At 37.6% G+C, this 23,287-nt stretch overlaps 1 protein-coding gene and 1 non-coding gene across 2 annotated transcripts in view; both read right to left on the reverse strand.

Annotated features, from left to right (window-relative positions):
- POLA1 (DNA polymerase alpha 1, catalytic subunit) overlaps positions 1-23,287 on the reverse strand; it is a 185,085-nt gene that overhangs the window by 138,169 nt on the left and 23,629 nt on the right. Inside the window, 9 exon segments of the mRNA XM_068179835.1 lie at positions 15,037-15,159; positions 15,387-15,536; positions 17,242-17,366; positions 17,872-17,968; positions 19,065-19,184; positions 19,441-19,570; positions 19,991-20,166; positions 21,052-21,168; positions 22,734-22,823. Of these exon segments, the coding sequence (XP_068035936.1) occupies positions 15,037-15,159; positions 15,387-15,536; positions 17,242-17,366; positions 17,872-17,968; positions 19,065-19,184; positions 19,441-19,570; positions 19,991-20,166; positions 21,052-21,168; positions 22,734-22,823 (1,128 nt within the window).
- On the reverse strand, positions 17,530-17,660 carry LOC137469827 (small Cajal body-specific RNA 24). The gene has a single exon (XR_010996706.1). It is a non-coding gene; the product is annotated as a small Cajal body-specific RNA 24 (non-coding RNA).

Consider the following 23,287-nt stretch of genomic DNA (forward strand, 5'->3'; position numbering starts at 1 on the left):
AAAAGAAACTGATTATACAAGAGAATTTGTACCACCGTGAGGAGGAAAGAGAATGAAAAGATGCATTAGAGATTCCAGATTGATTCACACACATTTGGGACATCAGATACCTACAACATTTTGGTTCTTTGGCACCTCTGACTAGCAATGGTCTCTGTCACAGCAGGAAGCCCAAAAAACACAACTGCTTCAAGACTTTATGGAGCAAAACTGAAACAGTCTGTAGAGTGCTGCATGGCAGAATAGTCTACTAAGAAATCCATCCCAGCCCCCTAAAATATACATCATATAATCCTATTCATAAGGATGGATATCTTGCTATCTTTTAAATAAGGTGAAGTTGGGGTATCTTGGTTTTTGGTTTGGTTTTTTCAACTTCATTGGCCATGACAGACAATTTGAGACAGATTTTCAGGGCATTTCTCACTATTGAAGCACATAATCTGTGCTTCAAAGCGAACTCCTGGGGAAAAATGTATTTTGTTGGCTCAGAGCAGTATTGTCATGATAGCTGCTTGGTTATTCCCTTGAGGTAGACAGACTAAGTAGGAGGCTTTATCACTATTCAAGCAGATGGGTTATTAGACACATGACACCAACAGTTTTAGTAGATTCAAACACAGAAACTTCGTTTCAAGGCTAAAATATCAAAATGAATCCACTCCTGAGGAGCCCTCTATGTTATCAAATAGGCACACTTAACAGATGCCTTTAAAATCATCACATCTACAGTGCAATGATTTAACAAAGTATTTTTATTTTTCCTTCCCTACAGAAAAAAGTGAAACAAACAAAACAGCCCCTTAGGTTTCTGTATATCTTCACAGGCTGCACATAAATGAAGCTGCAGTACCCTGTACTTCCACATTTGTAACCCCTTTCCTGAAGAGTAATAGTTTTGCGAAAGTCACAAGGACTGATTTTTCTGCACTCTTCATCTTTTTTATTCTGGGGAACTAGAATCTCCTAAAAGAAAGAATTAAATGTCATAACTGTAAATACTAAAGAATAGAACAACAGCAAAAAAATCCTAAAAAGTACATTTAACAACTTCGCTTAAAATACCCAAAATGAATTCCTATCTCCAGGACTATTCCTACAAAGCTGATCCTATGTGCATCAGTGTTTAAAGTCACTATAATATCTCCACATACTCAAGATTCTGACTCGTAAACTGATAGTGCTCAAAGAGGGCAAAATCATTGCAGCTACAAAGAATCATCCACTGTAAAATTCCAAAGATATTTCCAATAAAACAATACCAAGCAGCCTACCATTCAAAGTAATTATCCACCTTTATCACTTGAAACACCGTGACATCTTTAAAATTCACAGAAGGTATGTCCATTCACAAATACACTCCTGCAAAACTTCTCATCTCTGAGTAAATAAGTGACAGAGAAAATTAGGGAGAGGTAGTGGTTACCCTTTTTTATTTCTGGAAACAGTAGTTTCCTGGGATGGAATAAATACCTGACCTGCTGTGTGCAGTTGCTGAAAGATGGTCCTAAATAAAGATTTACATGCTAGCTGTAAAGAGGGACTTAGAATAGCATCAGAACTCAGATGCAGACACTTCAAATCTGAAGATTCAATGAACCTTCTGAAGGCATTTTTGAGAGTAACCAACAAGAGACGCACATTGGCACTGCTCAGTCACACTATTCCACAGTTTCACCATTGTAATTTTTCCTTTTTCCACTCAGGAAAGTCATCTGCATTTGCAATTTATTTCAGATATAAACTCTACCATCTTAAATTTGTGCTTAGGAATTAAATAGTTATTAATTAATAATGTGTTATACTTACTAGGTAATATTAATCCACTCAATTTATTATTTCTTCTGTGAGATGCTTGTAGGCTGATATAAGCCATATTATACTATGCCAGTGGCACACAGTGCATTAACTTAAAAGTGAAATTCCTATGGTGTCTACAAATTCCCATTACTCTAAATTTTCCACTTTAACAAAAACACAACTTGTGTTCAAAAGAAGAAAAGTTTAAACAATGTGTATGCTAGGTATTCAGTCTATTCTAGGAAAATGAGAGATGACCTTCACTCCAGCAGCAACTGGCCTACACTGTCCAGCTATGCATACAAAGGCATTTTGTGTTTGCTTTGATGGCCTGCACATGCCAGGGGTTGATGTCATTGATGGACTCACATTGCTGTGTTCTCACACAAAAACTTTATTAGCATAACAGAAGATCTGAAAGTGTGCTATCCTACTTTCTAAATATCTTCCCCATCTGCTGCTGGGTGACATATGCAGATCTCCTTCCCCTGCCTATTTGCTAGAACACTGCAGGACTCCACGGGAAGGGTCTGGTCACATCTGCCTTGGGAGCAAGGCTATTGTTTGTGAGATAATTACTCTGTCCTTGTTGACTTGCAGCAGTAATTGAGAACAAAATCACCTAATAAGCCAAGTTACCTAGTAATATAGCACATTATAACAGCAATGATTGCATATAAACTTTGAACCCCCTTTAGTGCCAATTAATTTCAAGAGCATTAGCACCAACAGTAAACTAATATGAAGCAGTTTAACTAATTAAAGCTTACTACGTAATAGGCTTGTAGCTTCGATTATCATTTTTCATGTTAGTCATCTGAAACTGTAATGATATGTACCAACTGGAAAACATGTGCCTAGTCCCACAGCAACAGGTAAATGGAGCAGTTTTTGAAACTATGTCATGCACTTTCCTAGGAAAAGTGCTAACTAAGCCTTATCAACAGAGACAAACAGCAGATGGCAACAAATGTGCCAAGAGACATTTCATCCTCCAGGAAGAGTTCAACACAAGCCATCAGCAAAAAAGGAGCAGAGTTGGAAGCACAACTCCCACAGATCTTACCCAGCTGCTCTCTTCTGTAGAAAAAAGAATAAAGAAAAAACACCCCAAACACAAAATCAAAACCCAAACCTAGTTAGGCAGTGATTGCCACCCTAATGTACAGACTTCATGTGTAATCCACCTACATTTCTTTCCCAGAAAGTCCAGTATCAGGTGCAGCTCAGCAAGGCATCTGAAGCCCTTTTCCCCATGAGAAGCTTCCTTCTCAGCTCCCAGTGAACAAAAATTTGCTTAAATCCTGACATTGACTCTCAAGTTAGGCTTAGAGAGTTCAATAAATTTTTGCAGTTTTAATTGTATGTACAGATTGAGAACTAATTATCCAATCTTTTTTGAACCCTTGCACACTTTTGGACTCAATGGAATCACAAAGTTGCTTGTCCTTTAGTGTGATGCAGTATTTCTCTTTACCAGTTCTGCACATCCAGTGTTTCCAGGTTATTTTTGTGACTTCAAGACCCATGGCTATCTTCTCTTGATCATTTTATTCTTGACACTTAACTTCTTGACACACTGACTGAATTAAGCACAGAGGTAAAAGTAATTTTCATGTTTTCATGTTCACATTTTAACTACAAGACACTGCAATTATCAGAGAAGCTGCTAGCATTTTTGGACAATTAATCTCTTTTTGAGCTATCCCATCAACAATTCCACATCTCCCTTTGGTCCATTCCTATCCCCAAGCTAGTACACACCAAGAAGCACATTCAATTACTGGTCTGGGAAGCAAATATAGAAAACAGGAAAACAGAAATAAAACAACAAAAAGAAAATCAACTACTTAGCATAAAAGAAAAATCTATCTGCAGCTCATGCTTCTTTTTTTTCCAAACACTAAGGACAGCCAACTTAATATTTAAGGACCTACACCCATTTCATTTCAAAAGCAGTTAAAAGCAAAACATGTAAAAGAGATTTTCATTATGTGTATGCATATTGGCTCGGGTTTTCCCAAACTCCATCTCTCTCAATATTCATTGTAACAGCTCAGAACCTCAGAGAGCATCAAGTCTTCCTTCCAGGGAACAACTATAGCTGGTCTCTTTATGGTAGATAACTGCAGTCCAAAAACAACTACTGGCCATGACACAAATACCAAAAATTAAAGACAAAACCCAACAACTCCATATTATGCAAAGCATTAGAAAAGTTGGTCAGTTTTTTTTTTTTTTTAAGTTAAGAAAAACTTACTGAGACATAGTAAACCCATTAACAATGTCTGCTTCTAACACTGTCTTTCCAAAGAGATTAAATGATGAAAGGAGCATCCTGTTTATATAAAACTGCAAAATACCCCTCTGTGCTCAAGAGCTATATAGCAAGTCTGTGATGGTCTATGTACAACAAACTATTAATAAACTATTAACCACAGCTCTCAGAGAGAGGGGCTGACAGACAGTCACAGAACAGACTTGCCTCAAGTTAAGATGGAAAAGGCCAGGGACAAATACTAAGTCAGTACTGATACTTGATAATTGTGATAATCTACTACCACACATGCCTGACATGCTCTTCAAAGCACAGAGGAGTTGCTTGGCTTAGCAGGGAGGCTATCCCCTATTATGCAGACCAGCTGAGCCAAAAGCTATGCAGTACTGTATGGAATAACAGAAGGATCATTTCTGGAATAGTCAAATAAATGCCACTTCATACTGCTTTACCATCAGATCTCCTCTGGAAGATCCATCTCTTTTTCCATGTGGAGAAAAAAAATGAAAGGGGAGAAAAGTAAAGCAAGAGCTATATGAGGGAAGGAAATAGCTGACTTTAAATATGCTAACAGAATAAACAGCAGACAACAAAAATTTATTCCTAGAGTGAAAACTAATAAAAAGGAAATTGGGACAGCTGCACAGTCCAAAATTGGCACTGGTTTTCAGAGAAGGAATAGAATCCCTCAAACTCTTACTAAATAGCTCAGGAATCCCTGGCAAAAAATCAAACAGTTTCTTAAAAAAATTGTTGTAATTTAACACAGTATTTATAACAGAGCAAAGTGACACAAGCTTACACTCCAGGCTGAAAACTGAGACAGACAAACAAAAGCCAGAGTTAATTAATCTTTCCTTGGTCACCATGTCAGACACCCATCCTTCTGAAGAAAATCCAGAACTACATGAACTGCTCATATATGAAAGATAAGAAATTTTCATAATTATTTTAAGTTCAAAATCTACCTCCAAAATACGGGATGGCAAAAGGTCAGCACACTGAAGGAGCATGGGAGGGAAGGGAAGGTTATTTTTATTTGAATGAAATTTTTAAAATGTGGTTATCCTCCACAGAAGCCTAACAGCAATCAAATCCTTATAAATGCCACTAGATCCCTATAAAAAACAACCATCTCTGGGCCACAGAAGGAACCACTTTCATTAAGAAATTATAAGGAAGTAGAAGGAAAGCATCTGCACTGTACCCCATCAGGCCTCAATTTCAAATATTCCAAGACCAGCTGAAGAGCTAGCATGCAAATTGAGAGGAAAATTTCATGTGTGTCAGCTTTTCCTTATTTTTTTTTAGAATCAGTGGGAAGTTTGTCACTGTAGGAGTATCACAGCTAATTCAATTTATACATATACATATGTTAGCATAATACACTTTTAAAAAGTGGCAGCTTTCATAATCCACCCTTGATTCAGCAAGACATTTTTATTCCAGGATGAAGTGTTTCAGTTCCCCAAATTCAGCCCAATCTTATTACAAGTCAGAAGTATTGTTCTGTGATTTACATAAAAGCATTTCCACTGAACTAAGCAGCAACTGACAGATCGGGTAAATGGGTTCCAGGTAACATTTAAATAGCTGTGCTAATTACACCACACAGAGATAGGAACATGATCCCTTACTCAAATCCTCAGAGTAACCATGCAGAACACTGAAGAGAGGAGAAAAAAAAACCTAATAGTGCAAGTCATGTGGCAGCATGTAAAGGAATTTAAAAAAAACCCAAACATTCTGCACAGAGGACATATTCTCAACTAATTAGATGCCATAATGATCTTCTCACAATCTGTTAGAAGAGACTAGTAGTTAAAAACTTCACAGATTTCCTCTAATCCTTTCACCAGTAAGGAATAGCAGTTTCTAAGTCATAACTGCTCTGTCATCCTGGACTACTGCCAAGACTGTAGAACTTCAGGACACCTGTCAATTAACACATTCTTACTGAAAGCAGGCTCATCTTCCAAGTCTATTAAAAATCAGTGATCACAAAAAGCAGTCAGATCAAAACACTGCAAAATTAAAATTAGTAGTGACTTCTTGAAGGACAACAGCCTTCAACAACAACAACAGAAATCATCAAGAGGTGTGTGTCTGCTGAAGTGACTATATACCCACTTTGCTAACAGATGATGTAACAGACCTTTTTCCATCCCTACCATCTGTGGCACACGGTCGTACATACAAAAATGACTGGCGACCTGATGGACAATTGTGTGCAAGAGTCAGATCTGAAGCTTTTCTCTAATCAAAGCCTTCTGCAGGGGTTCTCAGTCTAAGTACAGGCTTCTCATTGATTTTCCTTTATCTCCAGGATGAACTACTTCTAACTCGAAGTTGAAAAATATGAAGCTATGCATTGAACCAAAAAACCCAGGTACCATACATATTAAAACATCAAGGTAGAGGTGCAATTACAATTTAAAGAAACGACAAGACTTCTGAGCAAATACAAAAATGGTATTTACACAAGTTCAAAGATGACAGTGAGTTCTGAGGGAGATGAGGAAATGGAAGAAATTAAGGCAGTCACATGACAATCAAAACATCAGCTGTCATTGACTTAAATCTGGTTTGTTGAAAAATGAAAGTGTATGACCAAGCAAGTTCTAGATTCAACAAGTAAAATTCCAACCAGAAGAAATGAATCAGAAGGCTGCATGCACTCCAGCACAGGACTAAGACATTCCCATGGTTTTATGTCAGTCTTCCACCTGCTAATTCCAAGTTCCAGCACGAAGCTTGCGACAGTTTAATATTCCAGAAAAAATTAAAAGCATCAAGGAGGAAAACTGAAATTCACACTGGAAAACTTTTTTTGCACTGAAATCACAGAATACAGGAAAGAAATTTTTAGTGTGCAAAGTGTGGTATTGCCTAATAAAACAGCAGTGCACACAGAACAAGTCAAAGAACCAAACAAGTCAGAAGGGCAAAGCAGCCCAAGTATAGAGCCCTTACTTGAGAATGGCTACCCTTCTCCCTGACAACTGTTCTGCAGTTTCACTTTCCTTGGATTAAAAAAAAAAGTGTTTGTACCTCAAGGTCTCCTCTATGTTTACCCAGTCATTTCAGGAAATATGACCCTGAACTTCATTAGATTATTAAATCGTCCTACTTTTCTGGTAACTTCCAATAGTTCAAACATGGGAATTTCTGCTCCATTTCATAAACTAGGCAAGTAATTTGAATGAAATCATTAACGCTTTTTGCTTTTTTTTTTTAAACCAAGGCTTATCAATCATCAGAATCCAAATTTTAAAAGTTTCTTCAGTCTCATATAACTACCAGAACTAGCACAAGCTCCCAGAGAAATGACTGTCAGGTACTAAACCCTGCAATAAGATTCAAACTATGTCCCATCATTCCATATTTTTGATGAGCACTGCTTGATAAGCTCTTGCTCTTTCTAAAGGCTGCCAGTTAAAACATATGAAAACAGAGAAGGATTAACAGGAAAGGTAAAGGGAAATGGGTATTTTAGGGTTTTTTTTAACTAATCCAGGTGTTGAAACAGGATATTAAGGAGCAAATATTCCTAGTGGTTCAAATTAGCAAAAACAAGTATCAAATTGCAAAGCAGATATCAACATATATAATTTAATCCTTCTCTCTGAAACCTTACCTGTATTTGACAAAAGGCATAGTCTGAAGTTAAAGACAACACAACACAAACATCTCCTGCATTACATCATGTATACCTGCTGGAAGGAAAGCCAACAGACAGTAAGCATAATGCTGGTGTCTCTCAATCACTGATCAAACTCTAAAATTCAGAGGATTTATTTAATCCAGCTTTGACACTGCTCTCTTTCTACTACAAAGGGAGTCAGAACAAATTACCTTAGGCTGTATGCTTGACTTAAAACCTTCCTTGCTAATTGTTTAGAGATCAGGTATGCCCCAGCTTGCTAACCTACACCTTACTTCTCCGGAGTCCCTTGTTCCAACCAGAATTGCTGATACTGCCCACCAAGATCTCCTATATCCTGACAAGGTATTGTACCTGCAGGATTAGAGACAATCCATCTTTCACAGATAAATAAAGGTCTTAACAAACTCTTTCATCTGTCTCATAAGTGTATTTCAGTGCTGAAAATAGCATAAGCTGTTCATGCTTTTGTTCTAAATTAAGCAAATGAAACTTAGCACAAGTCCAGTGAAAGGACAGAACATGCAAGAGACCACACTACCTAATCTATACAGAAAAACCTGCATTCGAAGTACTCAAACATTTTTTTAGCCCGGAAACCAAAACAGCCTGGTAAGAACAAGTATCACTGCTGACATATCTTCATTCTTCCAGTTTTCTTCCCTTAAAATTACAAGTTTCATCTGTTGGATCTTGTTGACCTTGGTGATAAACCTTAGTCAGAATTACAGGAACTTCTAAACTGATGGTTATAAACCAACTTTGGTTTGAAGGGATCTCTGGACATTGTTTAACCCAACCTCTGGCCCCAGACAGGGCTAGACCTGCCTGGCGCAAGGCTGTGCATCTCTGGGAAGAGACTGATTTCTTCTAGAAGAAACCACTTTCTTCTTTCTTCCCCTTTTAGGTTGTTGAAGATCACAGTTAATTCTATTCTCAAGAATTTTTTTCCAGAGTGAAAGAACTCAGCTTTCAGCCTCTTCCTATATGCCAAAGTAGGATCATCCTGAAACCACTACCTGAAAAGAATAGACCTAGTAGGCTCAAAAGAGTATTTATCCAAGAGGAAAAAGAACAGATCATTTCACTGTGGATGAAACTAAAAGCTTCTGATAGAATTTGTGGCAAAAAACTCATCTATCACACAGTGGGCAAGATTCCCAGGAAATATATGAAAATTTTTGATAATGAGATCGAGGTATCATATCTTTGAAGGATAGTATGAATATTTATTTAAGTCTCGTGGGAGATAGACACTTCAGTTAGACTGTTTTTCTATCCTCTTAGGACTGGTGCTTGAAAATGAAAATTATTTTTAACTCCTATTTGAAGTACCTTTTATTTTGAAAACTTTATTACCATCTAGGTATCCAAACCCAGGGCTTCTAGAACAAGCCAGCATTCAATTTAAGATAAATGCATGATGCAAATGAGTGAGGCAATAAGATACTAAAGAACAACTTCTGCAGAAGTCTCAAAGCCCCAAGTATTTTTTGACAAGCTACTAATGAACTAAGAAAATGAATACTGCAAAGACATGTAGTGCTATCAAACATACAGGCTGGAGAAAAACATTAAAGCATCACTTAGCATTTGCATTCTTCTAACCTTAACAGGAGAGTTTGGAAAACAAATGTGTATGAAGACAGAACCAAGGCAGATTACAAATGCTGCTAAAGCTCTCAACCTTCATGGTGAAGCACCTGTGCTCCTGTGTCTCCCTTTCAATAAGGCATCTTAATAAGACCTCTCTTATTAAGATGCCTTATTATCTCTTATCTCTCTTTAATAAGAGATCTGTGAGAGAATCATGAAGGATCCCTGTTAATCCCCACAATATTCTAGACAAGTTTAAAGAATTTCTTTAGTAATTCTGAAGCTGAAACATGGCAGACTTTGGAGGGTGCAGGATTGAAGTGCATTCCCAAATACTTTATTGAACACCTGAGAATCTTTCCTGTTACCACTGGATATGGTGAGACATCTCTACCTCCCCTAACCTTGAGGTGTCAGCTCTCTACCCAACACCTACAGCTTCTAAAAGGGGATATATTGTTACAGCTCAGATACAGAGAACACTCCAGAGACCTTGCTCTTCCCAGTACTCTGGTTCTCAGTTTTACCACAGTTCTGGGTGAGGAGTATCTTCTTGTTACTTGGTCAGCCAGGTTAAGATATGACTCAAGGAAAAATCTGTGTCTTTTGGCAGGAAGGAAAACAAATACAAGATAGGAAACCATAAGGAAAAAAAATCAAAAGCACAAAAGAAAGAAAACAACAACCAAAGAAAACCTCCATGTGTTATCACATTAACAGTAAGCCCACAGTTTCACAGTATGAGCTGAAAAATGGCTGGTCATGCCTGACCTCTTACATCTCACACTGGGCCTGCCTCCACTTTCCAACCTCCTCCTTTCCACCAGCTCTCAGAGCACACAGTGAGTCACTGAGCCATTGATCCACCTGAAATCAATTTGGTTTTCCTCTGGAGTTAGTTTTCAACTCAGATCACCAGGCTGATCCAACTCACCATGGGGCCATGCAATTGCTATAACCCATTCACAGAAATCAGCAGTCAGGAAGTGAGAGGCACCACACCTCTTGTAATAGCACAATCTTAAAATAAGCAGTTAAAAAAAGTCTCTCTATTCATCTGACTGCTGTACAATCAATCTGAATCTGATCAATCTTCCTAAACATCTAAACATTTCTTGGTGAATACCCATTAAATAAAACCTTTCTGTCCAGAGGGGGAAAACAGTACAAACATGCCATCCAAAATAAAAGAAATATATCTATTTTTTTCCTTCTAACTAATTGCTTCCTTATCCAAAATATTCTGGCCATTCTTCTTAATTGAAATGTTTTGTTTCCTCTCCTTGGAGATGCTAAAGTCTGTATTAGACCAGATGTAACCTCCTGCACTCAACTACCAATAATATTTCAACAAATGTAAAGATGCTCCATAATTTTTTTACTACTTGGTACTCAGTTCACAGTTCCAGACTGTATGCAGCCTCTTCTTGCCTACTCTAACTCATTTTGGATATCAGCATGCAGAGTGACATACACAGCTTTTTCAAAGGCCCACAGTTGCACACACAATGATCGATTTAACAACACTGGCAAATTATTTAACCCCAACAGTTCCCATTTTGGGACAATGCAGCAATTTAGCACTATTTCTCCCAAGATTTTGGGTTGCCATTTCCATATTTAAAAGCAATTAGAAACTCTTTGCCTCATCTTTTGCCATCAAGTTCCATGTCTTCCAAAATTGTTATACTGATGTTGCATTCCCTGTTTAAATATAGATGGCAGGTTTATAACAAGACAATTGCTCTTTTAGCAATCCTCTTTCTCCCAGAGTACAACATGGAAGAAACCAGGGGTCTGTCAATTGCCCCATTCACATGACAACCCTTGCAGACTGGATAACCAATGCTTTAGGTGCAATCAAGAGAAAGCAGCTGATGATCATTTTCCCTGGATGAACAAGACGTTAGAAAAAAAAAGAAATGCCTGGATTTCTTTACAGATCATAATTACAGCAGACGGCCATTAACCTGCTTACCTACCCTTAATTTTTTTTAAATGAGCTCATCTTTCTCCACTTCATTTTTCTCCTCCCTCATCCATTCTTCTCCCAGACTACAGCAATAACATGCTTTTATTCTTTCCTTTTGACTGCCAGGGCCTTAAACTAATTATTAATTGAGAATGTATCTAAAGGATCTGAATGAGAAAGTTGGAATTAACCCAATTGCCTCTTTCCCCCTCTTCTTTTGCATAGTTGAACACTAGGTCTACCTGTCAGCACTGCTGCAAACAGCAAACGTGTTGTTTTCCTTCCAAAAGACAAGGCTGTTTGGGCAAAAATATGCAACAGCAAAAAACAACACGGAAAAAATGCAAGTATCTGGAAAAGGCCTCAGCACTGAGTGAAAGCCATTAGCAAGCAAGCTGTCTACAGTTAAATTCTCTCAACAACTTTGTTCTGTAGGAGAACCCCGCAGCAAACGGCATCCTGCATTTAGGAAACCAGACAACTGGCACTTCATCAAAAGGCTTGTCCTTTAGAGAGGCTAGAACGGCATGACCCAACACTGCCTGCTGGTGCAGAGCTGGCTGCTTGTACAACTCCGACTCATCTCATTTCCAGTTGTTAAATTACATTAAAGGACAGCTAAAAATAGATTAAATTTTTTCCTATTACTTTTCCATGAGAGCAACAGCTATAGTTACAACAAGAGTAATGTCCAGGCAAAGGCTTAGTAACATGGGGGATGGGGGGGAACGTCCAGGAATCCCTCTAACAAATTCCTGATCAATGGTTTGCAAATATAAAATTTTTAATTTTTTTATTTTACTGAACTGCGGCATTTCTTACAGTCAAAAAAGAAAAATATTTACATTTGCCAAAAACGGTCAAACAGATCTGAGCTATAGTTTTAATTCACTTCCACTCCAAATTTTTGCCTTTTTTTTTCTTCCAAAACACACCAGAACTTAGCAGTCTACCTGTGACACCTAAATTCTGACTAACTCACATTGATATGCCCCTGTTAAAGATCACCCACAAACGGAAAACAAGGAAGGCCTGATCGAAAAAGCCGATAATCAACGTTTAAACACTTAGACAAAAATGAGTGTTTAATTGATGAAGGATCTCCAGGTCTCTATCGCCATCTAGCGAAGCCTGCCCGCCATTCCCACACTGTCCCGTCCAACGTCCCCTGGAACGCCAGACAGGATGAACTCTGCTGGATCCAGCCTGCCCCTGGCCAGCCATGTAAGGCTTTGCTACATTTCTATTCCCTGGCTGAAGGAAAATAAAAATCAAGCACTGGCTCTCTACAGCTGACTGAAGAAAACTGAGCTTTTACGGATGACGCTGTCATAGAATCATAGAATGGTTTGGGTTGGAAGGGACCCTAAGGATCATCTACCTCTATGATCTGGCTTTTTTAAAATGGCTTTTCCACACCATATTTAATACTTCTGCCATCAAAATGAAGTGAACATGCCAAGTTCTGCTAATATAGTTCAGAAGTTCACTAATATAGTCACACAAGTTTTTATAACAGCAATGTGTTATAAACAAGTATTTTTAGTCACCATAAGGAACCCCACGGCAGCTCTACAGCTTTTACTGCATCAGCATCTCCAAACCACAAAGAGAAGTTAAGGGTACAGGAGAGGTGGTATACAGCACTTGGCATCAGGTGCTTCAATCTTCCCACAGCTTCAGTGGAAAGGTTGTCAGTCACCCACAGCTGAAAAGCATCCATTTACAGGACTCATCAAAACTCATTCTCAGCTACATTAAAACTTGATGCGAGCTTTAACAACTGCAACATGAAATACATATTTCCCACTTTCAATTATTCTGCTAAGACTTACAATTGAACTGTAATTGTGTTAGTGCAAATATTAAGTTCAGTTTTCATCCCACACAATATTTTTCCGACTTAGACTTCTACAAGCCTACCTGCATTTACTCAGGTGCCCTTGACAACAGTATTAAAAAAAAAAATTGTATTAATTGTAGATGATGAGAAAAGGCCATTTAAATTTAGACCACAAATTTTCCATAACAGTTACTTTTTAATTAACCTTTTCTCACAGAGAACCCAAACCTCCAGATACTTAACATTTACTTCTTTTATATTAGAACTGAGTGGGAAGAGGAAACCTATGAATAGAAAGACAAACATAAACATTTAAAGTAATGTTCTTCCAGATCAGATATTTCAACTTAAAGCAAACAAACAAACAAAACACACACCATTAAAATCAGAAAAGTAAGGTGTCCTCACATCATCTTCTGTGGCAAAAACTCAGTGTGTGCAAGGGCTTGGCAGAAGCTGGTACAGGTCCAGCACCAGCAGAATTTAGAGGCAAGAAATCCTTTCCAACCAAAGAGCAACTATGTAAGAGAAACCATCTCTAATTACTCCCTAGCACATTCTGTAGCACCTATTTAGGATTTCCCCATTCCACCATCACTCTGGAACATAAAACAGGAACACCAGATTTTCACATAGTTATCTCGTAACATAAATTACAGACAAATGTGAATAAACTCCATGTGCAAACAACAATTATTTCCCCATTTTAACAGAGGCCAAAAGCTTAAGTATCCACAGAATACCAGGTTTGTGGCAAGTGGTCCATATCACATATGAAGATCATTTAAAAAAAATAAAGAAAAAAGTAGAATTCATTACTTTTAAAATACCACCAGAAAATATAAAGCTATGATACTCAGCTGCTTTGCATGCCAACCTCAGGCAGCATGAGGCTGAATCTTCCTTCAACGAACACAATACCTTATTAAACTTCTGAATTCACATGGCTGCATGGCACATTTGCAGTTACCAAACTGGGAAATTACTTCCAAGTTAAACAGATATGTAAGGTTAAACATAACTGCTTACATAAATTGGGAAAACAAATGTGGGGCTCTTTGTTGAGAATTGTTTAGATAGAAAGATAATTAAAAACAAAGATGTGTTACTGGAAATAAAACACCCCAAATCAATTGAGTTGGGAATTGTGCAGTGGGTGTGCCCTCACATCACAGGGAGGATGAAGACCTCATCCATCTCCCTGATCAACCAAAAGGCTGACCAGCCATCCTGACACAACTGCTCCTGGCACCTTTGCAGGCAGGCATTCTCTTTTATATGAATGTATATCAGTGGTATGTTTTGGATCATCAAAGATTATTTTTCTCACAGGGACAAAACCGATGTGATCTGTATTGAGCAACCATCCTAACCAATAGCAAGAGTAGTTTTGTCTATAAAGTCAAATGCAACTCTTACAATAAAATATGAGGCTAATAAGAAACTTTATTTTAAGGAACAAAGAGTTCCCAAAACTAAGCCCTGATACATAATCCATTGCCTCCATGATTAATTTGCCCTATCACAAACTAAGGTTTCAGGAAGTCATATCAGGCCACAAGACAGTCTGGCTACAAGCAAGCTCATCTGAAGCTGAAGCATACCACCAAATCAAAGACAAACCCATCAAGCACAACTAGAAATTCATGGAAAATTAATTTAATTTCATTCACTGAAAATGAAAGCAGCCTTGATATACTTTTTTGTTGTCACCTTAGTCTGGCCCATTGAAACCAAACAGTTTCACAAGAGAGAAAAACTTAAGAGTTCTGAAACCAAAAGCAGGTTCAAGAAAAAAACCATTCTTGAATTCAGTGAAAAAAAAAACAGGTGGCTTAAATTCAGCCTTTTTACATGTGTGTATAACCTGTTTAATGACTTACCTCTCTCCCTTTATGTGTCACCAAAGCAGCCAAAGGCTTGGCATAGAACCTGCTGTAGGAAAATCCCAGGCAGCCATACATGCTGTTAGCAGTGAGTTTCAAAGCTTTCTGTCTGATATCATACTGAAAAGAAACACAACCAGAAAAATGATCCAACCACAGCCATCAGGGAACAGAACTTAATGCTCACAATTACATTCACAGCTTTTTTATACAGTCTGCAGCAGTGATGGGCTACAAATAAAGCACATTACAATCACTGCTCACTACTAATCATCTCTATTCTACAAGGCTGATCAGGGCACTTAAGGGGAGAGGGGGAAAAATCAACGGAGTTCTATAAAACACACCTGTAAATAGAGGTCAGGATTTAAATCTGGCTGTTTCATTAACTGCTTAACTTGGCGTCTTCTCTCCACCAGTTTCCTGATTTCCTTAGGCAAAATTCCCATTTCCAGAGATGGGTCTGGAAGCTCTGGAATTTCTTCCTCTTCTTCAACCTGTGAAATGATCACCACTGGTTATAGTTTTATTGCTTGAAGATTAGATTTTAATGCATTAAGTGAAAAGCTTGGTGGGGGGGGGGAAACCAAAATCATACAGCTTGTGCCAATTCCTGCAGAGCACCCAAAGCACAGTTTAGAACAAGCATGAGAGGTTTTTAACTGTATTATTTTGCTCCTGCTGGGGAACAGGGCCTAAGTCTGTTTTACTCTTGGAGAAACACAAGGCATGGACCAGCAGCAGGAAGGTTTTTGTTTTTTATCAGAGTGTGTGTTATATACTTATATACATACATAAATCCAGATAAATAACACACACACATTCTCACTCTTAAGTATATATAGATAAATACAAAAATATAAAGAAAAGTACACACACAGCAATTATTTCTGTGCTGAAAAATCCATCCATTTTTTATCATCATCTAAGTACTTTTGGTGCTCAGACCTGTCAAAAGGAGCGTGTGCTCTGTGGAACTGATACTTTAAATGATACAACTGACAAAAGTAGACCAAAAATTCCACCCTAAGCAATTCTTGATTACAGCAAAACAACATAGCAGAAGGACACCTTCTTAGCATGACTGAAGAAACGGCAAAAATGGAATGGGGTATTTCATGCACAATGAAAGTGACAGAAATGTGCAAAGGAAGGGCAGTACACACACGGTGAGTTTGGCAACTTTAGTAAAGCAGTCTGAGGAGAACTGTAACAAGAAATTACACCAAAGCCTGATTAAACATCATACAGAGAGAGAAATCAAAATTAGCTGCCTCAGGCTGAAGCACACTTCAGAAAGCAGGGAAAATCCAAATTCAACTTGAAGGAACTTACTGACACAACTCCACATACTTGTCTCCTCATTTCTGCTACTGTGTTCATATTTCAGTTGCTACGGGACTAACTAATTCCAACCTGTGAGTTGATACCAGTTAAAAATAAAAGCCTCTGCTTAACCTTTAGACCTGACCAGCTCAATGCTTCAGTTTACAACACAGCTCCATTAATGTGTGCTCCAGCACTGCTGAGGAAATGAGAATCTCCAGCCATGGAGCCAACACAGATGCTTATAAAACAGTACATCCAACTGTACCTTCAGGAGTTTTTTCATTTGAGTTTAACATAGTTTGAACACCATGAGTTTTTGTGAAGCTGGTGCCACAGTTCACACAGTCACAACATCACCCTCCCAAGTCACATAATTTTCCTGATGTCTAATAAGGCTTGAGCTCATAATCATATTCTTTCCTGTAGAAAGCATGAGATTTTTGCCTACCTCCATGAGGCATATTTGCATAAATATACAAATAGCAACTTAACTTCAGGAAGCCTCTATCAAGCTAGGATGAAACTAGTAAAAGGGCTCAGAAATTGCTAGGGTGGATGCGTGGCTGAAAAGGGTCACAGAGGCTCAGTAAAAATCTTGTTTCATGAGGATACCAAGAACAGATGGGAGAGAACTTACCAAGATTCTGTAAGAGCATTACAGAAAGGAAGGTGACAGAGACAAAATATTCAAAGAAGTCCCAACCCACAAATTAACACAATACACCTTTAAACAAGAATCACTTTTTATATGTGAGAGGGGACAAAAGAAAAAAATAAACAGTGAAAAAGAACAGCTTCTTAAGGAGCTGATTCACAGAAAATGCTCTGAAGTTAAGACAGTGTAATTTAAGCCACAAGTTAAAGCACTCAAACCTCTGCCCTTTTCTGTGCTTCTGATGACAGTCGCTGCACTGTGGTAAAGCAGATGTTGAACTCCTGAATAATCGATGGGTACAAGCTGTTGAAGTCGAGAAGCAAAATAAACTTGTCATAAAAACCTAAAATAGAGTTTAAAACAAAAGTCATAATTACTCAAGTCTCCCAAAGGACTTCATACAACTCCACAATTAATACTTAAGTGACAGTAATACATTGTACCACATTTCCACAATCTAAATCCCTCCAAGCAGCCGTTGAGATGCACCAGTGCCCTTTACAGAAAACTGTCAGAAGTGGAACGATCCAACCCCATTAACTCACCAGAGTTGAACAGATAGCTTCTGTGTTACTATAGGACACTTGTACAGTTTTCCCCACACAGAGGAGAAACTGAAAGAAAACTTCCGTGTCCATTAGAAAATTATACATAAATATACAGTCCTAATCCCTCAAAAGAAGCTTTTCCACAATCAGTGTTGGGAATTTTATTGTATGCAACAAGATTCCCTTCACAACCACAACACCAAACTCCCACAACCACAGATTTCCCACTGTAATCTCTCTGTATTAATATAACCTACCTGTCTCTAACTTAATTGAAGAAAGAAAATTGCCACATCTTACCGACTTTGGGTTCCAAGACTAAGCCCCCAGCATAAGCTGCTTTCTTTTTCCCTATCTTTGATTTATTCTGATCTTCAAAATCTTCATCTTCATCCACCTACATTTGGCATTTAAAAAAGTCATTATCTAGTCTTTAAGATTTCTGTAATGTTAGTGGAGTTATTTTTGGCAAGTCAAATATAAACGTGTGAGCCAGTGCAGAATTCCTTTTAAAATATATGCAAAATATGGTGTTTTCATCATGATCCTTACTAAAGCTCTCTACATGTCAAAACAGCATTCAAACCAATTCTGATAACAAAAAAACTGCTAACAAGAGATTACAAAGACCTTAAAGTATTGTCATCATTCAACATGGCACCAGAATGCCTTTTATAACTGGCTGTTAAAGTCCACACTATGAAAAAAATCAACTCATGACCCAAAAGTGGTATGGTTGCCCAATTAAAATGTTGGTTTTGCAAACAGCATGGCTGGGCTTGAATAAAACAAATAAAATCATTACTACTGACCTAAAGAATATTGTGTTATTTGTTATGTTGTAATAAGAATTCTTCCCCCAATTGTTCAATTCTATTCTGAATCATTTAGAATTCCAGTGCTGCTTTGACGCCACAATACAATCAATATAAATCATTGCTTTCAAGTTTGCTGTTAAACTTATTTAAAACTAAAAAGCAATATATAGTGAAATACAAATACTTTCTCAAATTTTAATTTGTTCATTAACAAACATCTAGAAATTTCTATTATTATTATTTACACTGGTATTATACAAATGGATTTTTTTAATACCTTTGGATATTTCATCCATACAACAAATTTTTCTTGTAATACTGCCCATCAAAATAACTAAATGCAAATATTAAACAAACACAGATTGTCTTCTTTACTGTTTCACCACACAGACAAGTACTTAGCTTATTTTAATTTTAAACTAACTGAACAACTGAGTTTTTATAGATCTGTGCTGCAATGGAAAAGCTGTTACACTGTCCCACTCTCATTATGAAGAATATTTTTTCCACACAAAAAAAAAGTTTTAATTAAGCATATGCTGTACCATTAAGTTATCTCTGAGTTATATTTGGGGTTCCTTCTGTTCCCACAGAATAGTCACACACAGAAGATGGAAGAATGTTTTTTCATTTTTTTTAAATAAAAATTTTTAGGAAGAGAAGAACTGGACCCACCAGCTTCTGTGGAGGCTTTTTGAAAACTTGTTTGTCTGGCACAATATAATCCTTCTCATGAAAGGCATGAAGCAGCAGGAACTCGTTACGTTCAGATCGTCCACCCATCATGGTCCTCGACTAAAGAGAGGGTGAAGAGAGAACTCAAAGCAAAGCACAGAAACACTGACAGCAAAACTCAAATGTGGTATTTTTAAGGAAGTTTTACATCAATACTTGATTAGAACATTGAACTCTCCTCGTCACAGCAAAAAATTTAACAGCATTGTGCATTCCAAATTAGCGTTCAGAAATTAAACCCAGCAAATCAAACACAGAAAACGTGGAACTGTTTGGAGAGGACAGTGGAGAGGGGTGGAAAGTAATAAAAATGTACCATGACATTCCCGGAGATGTTTGTTATCTGAAGAGCCAGTGGCAGAACATTCAGCTCACACATGATCTGGAGAATGAACTTGGCATCTGTCCAGGTGTTTTCCAGCATGAACAGTAAGTGAGGAGAATCACTGGGGAAAGGAGGAGCATGGGTAAAATGCCCTAGCACAGTAAAATCAATCTCCTTTGCATTCTGTAGGCTTTAGACCTATGTGCTGTATGGAACACAAGGTATCTGTAGCACACAACTGAGGAATTTTATAGCAATCTCTTGTAATTGAAAAACCACCCCAAAACTCAGGCTTGTATCTCCTGTTAGTGTGCCTACACCAATGCTCCCACAAATCAATTTGCCTCATACATAATAAACCACCACATGTAGCTTGGAACATTATTTTATATTGTTAAGACAGTATTTAACTTTTCAAATCCCAGTATGCTAAGTCAGCATCCCCAAAACAAATCAAGTAAGCAAAAGTAAAATTTTATGTCAGGGAATCAGCTCCTCTGCTCTCCAGAGAAGGATTAAAACTCCCCAATCAGTAACATACCTGTACATATTTGCAATTTCCTCTGGTAGAATTGTTACCTTCTCTGTTTTCAAAATCTGATGGACCAGTTCAGACAAATGGTAACTTTTGCAACGAATTAGTTCTTTAGCAGAAATTTCTACATCACAGATCATTCGACCACAGGCAGCATTCCTTTCAGCAAACCCTCCTCGGCCCTTCATGGTATTACACACAGAGAGAAAACACAAAGAAAATGAAACATACAAACACTAACAAAAAACATCTACCCACAATATATGTTTATAAGAGTCAGTCAAGTCAGTTGGTCACTAAGTACTCAAATACTCTATTAAATACCACTAATACTCAAAGACTTATAATTATGCCCTAAAGGAATCCATGGTATCTTTCACTGTATATAGATATTAAGAAATAGATACTCAATTTTCACTAATGGTTATATCGTAACTCTTAAACTATAATGCTTTTTTTTTTTTCTTCAATCATTAGAATAGCCCCAACAAGAACCTGGATGTGGATTTTGTCTTTCTTCCAAGGATACTTTTTGTAATAACAGCAGGATAAAAAGCCACAGAAACCACACAGCAGAAAAAGCCACAGAACCACACAGAAATACCCAACTTGGCCTCTAGGAAGGACAGGAACAGGCAAGAACAGAGCCATGTTCAGCACTTCAAGATTCAGATGTTGTCCTCTGAACAAATATGTAATAAGGACTACAGAATTATTAGCTTAGCAGCCCTCTATGGGATGATTCACCCATCAATCCAAATTGCTTTTTCTCATTTTACAGTTACAGCAAAGACACTTACAGTAAAGACTATTGCAATTAATCTGTCATTACTATCATCTAGTTGAGATAAGTAAACTAAATTAGCCTAACTTGAAAATCAGTTTATCCTATTACTGTAATAGAAGTCATATAAACACTCATAATTTCTGATCTGGGACCCACAAAATTCAGCATGACCAACAGTCAAAATACATCAGTGTCACATTTACAATTCCTCGGAAAAACTAATTCATTTTTAATCACATGCAACATAAAGGGGCTTAAAAGACTTAAGCAATCTTATTACCCCAAGCTTTGGCATATTAGACCTCCTCAGTCGACCTATCTTGGACCAGTGAGGGACTTTGCACAAATTAATTCTTTGAAGCAGCACTTCCAGATCAAATCCATAAATATTATGACCCTTGAAGCAGAAAAAACAACAAAAAAGGTTACAACAAATGCAAATTGAAAGACTTACTTTCACACACTCAGTATTCCTTTGCCCTTTGTGATTTTTTGCCACTAATTGATGGCATTATCTCTCTTGTAGAAAGCACTTTCTAAGAGAACGTTCATCAACAGTACTCATTAGTCTTAACACTAACAATGCTGTTCAGTAGAATACCAAAATCAGCTCTGTAACTGGCTCATAGCACACACAATACAGCTTCATGCTTTGATACCAGAGATTAGGATTTAAAGCTTTCCAGAAAAATCCACAACATTCTTCATAGAGCATATAAACTTAAGCTAAGAGTAATTCCTTTTTTCTCTGTCTGTGAAAGTCACAACAGCGGCATCAAAACACTGTATTTTTTTTCCTTCGATAGTACAACAGGAACAAGCTGTTCTGGATAGGAATACCTTGCAAGCAATATTTACATATCAAAGCACTCCAGCAATACTTTAATCAGTGCTAAATGCACTGACGACACTGGACACTGGTCTGTACCCTCAGCTGAAAGCAAAATGCTACTCTAAGGAACATGAGCCAGTCACCAGGAACTGCAGGTCCACTCCAGCAGGTACCTCTGTGCAAAACAAGACTGTGCTGGAGAAGCAGCTCCTTAAGATGGGAGCAGCATTTCAACAGCACTACTTAAACCAGGTGCAAATTAAACTGCACTAACAGAGCTCTGCTGTTTTCAGGACAGGGGCTCTCACACCCCTGCTCTTGGCATCTTCAATTTTAAGCCACAGGCTGTGGTGTTTCTTCTGATTCCTTGCCACAGGCGCCAGAAAGCTTAGGTCATAGGGCAAACACTGGATACCAGCTGCAGTGAGCTGAAAACCATCAGGCATCAACTGCTCATTTCATCATATTCCCATCACATAATTATTTGTATCTACCTACAGAAGTTAGGCAAATATATATAATCTAACAAGTTGTACGTAATCAACCTCAGACTTTAAACCATCTTAAAATTGTCTTCAGAATTTTATTACATCAAAGTTAGTACTGCACATTAATTAAACGTAACAAAAAAAAGAGTAATTATAATAAACCCTCAGATGCTAAAACAGGAGAAAACATAAGAATGCTTATTGCAAAACTTTTCTCACATCTCATGGATTTGTACAGATGGTTATTTTCATTTACAGCATAAACACAAATTATATGAGCATCTGAATTGCAACAGAATCTTAAGTATACCAAGAGTTTCCATTTTTCTAGAAAATCAGGGGTTTTTGTTGTGTTTTGTCTTTCTGAGTAAAGAAGAAAAAACCCAAACTTGTTCCAAGTATTGTGAAAATACTGCCTATTTTAGCTATTATGGGAAATAATAGTATGTATAAAATGCTGTCAGAGAAAATTCCGTATCATCTTTGTATCAAAATATACCTGCTGTCTCATAAGCAAACTCAATTCATAAGGCAGTCTAAGACAAGCATTAAAAAGCCTCTAAGGGGACAAAAGAAAACGAACAAAGCTGACCAACTGACAATAAGCTTTAATTTAACTCTCAAAGTCTCAGAACTACTCACCACAACAACGTCTGGGTCAATTTTGTGAATCTTTGCAAGGAAAAATCCCAGCAGTGTTCTCTCTGTTGCAGCAATCTCTATTTTAGCATTCTAAAAGGAGCAAGAGAGCACCTGATTTCAATGACCCAATAAGTTTAAAATGGAAGCATCTCCTCTCCCCTACCAGTTACAAGACAATAACAAAGCACCACAGAGTTGTGCTTTTCCTTCTGTAATTCAAGGATTTTTTTCCTCACTCCCAAAGACATTGGAAAGCTTTTCTCAGAGGCTTTTTCCCATTCTGCTTTTGAATGCAGGTGTGATATTTTAAGAGCCTCATAAGAATCAAGCACACCAGGAAAATGCTCCATATGCATCTTTCACTCACAGACTTTAAGATCACACAGAAATAGAGGAAAAACAAAAATAAGTTACTTTATTATTCTGTCAGCTCTCCCACTACCCTTTAGAAAGGACATCTTACAAATTTTGACAGACTTTACCCTCCAGAAAAAGAAGAAACAAATCCTCACAGTTTACTACAAGTACAGAGTCGGGTATAATGAAAATTAACC

The sequence above is a fragment of the Anomalospiza imberbis genome, chromosome 2 (genome assembly GCF_031753505.1).
Source record: "Anomalospiza imberbis isolate Cuckoo-Finch-1a 21T00152 chromosome 2, ASM3175350v1, whole genome shotgun sequence".
Lineage (NCBI taxonomy): Eukaryota > Metazoa > Chordata > Aves > Passeriformes > Viduidae > Anomalospiza > Anomalospiza imberbis.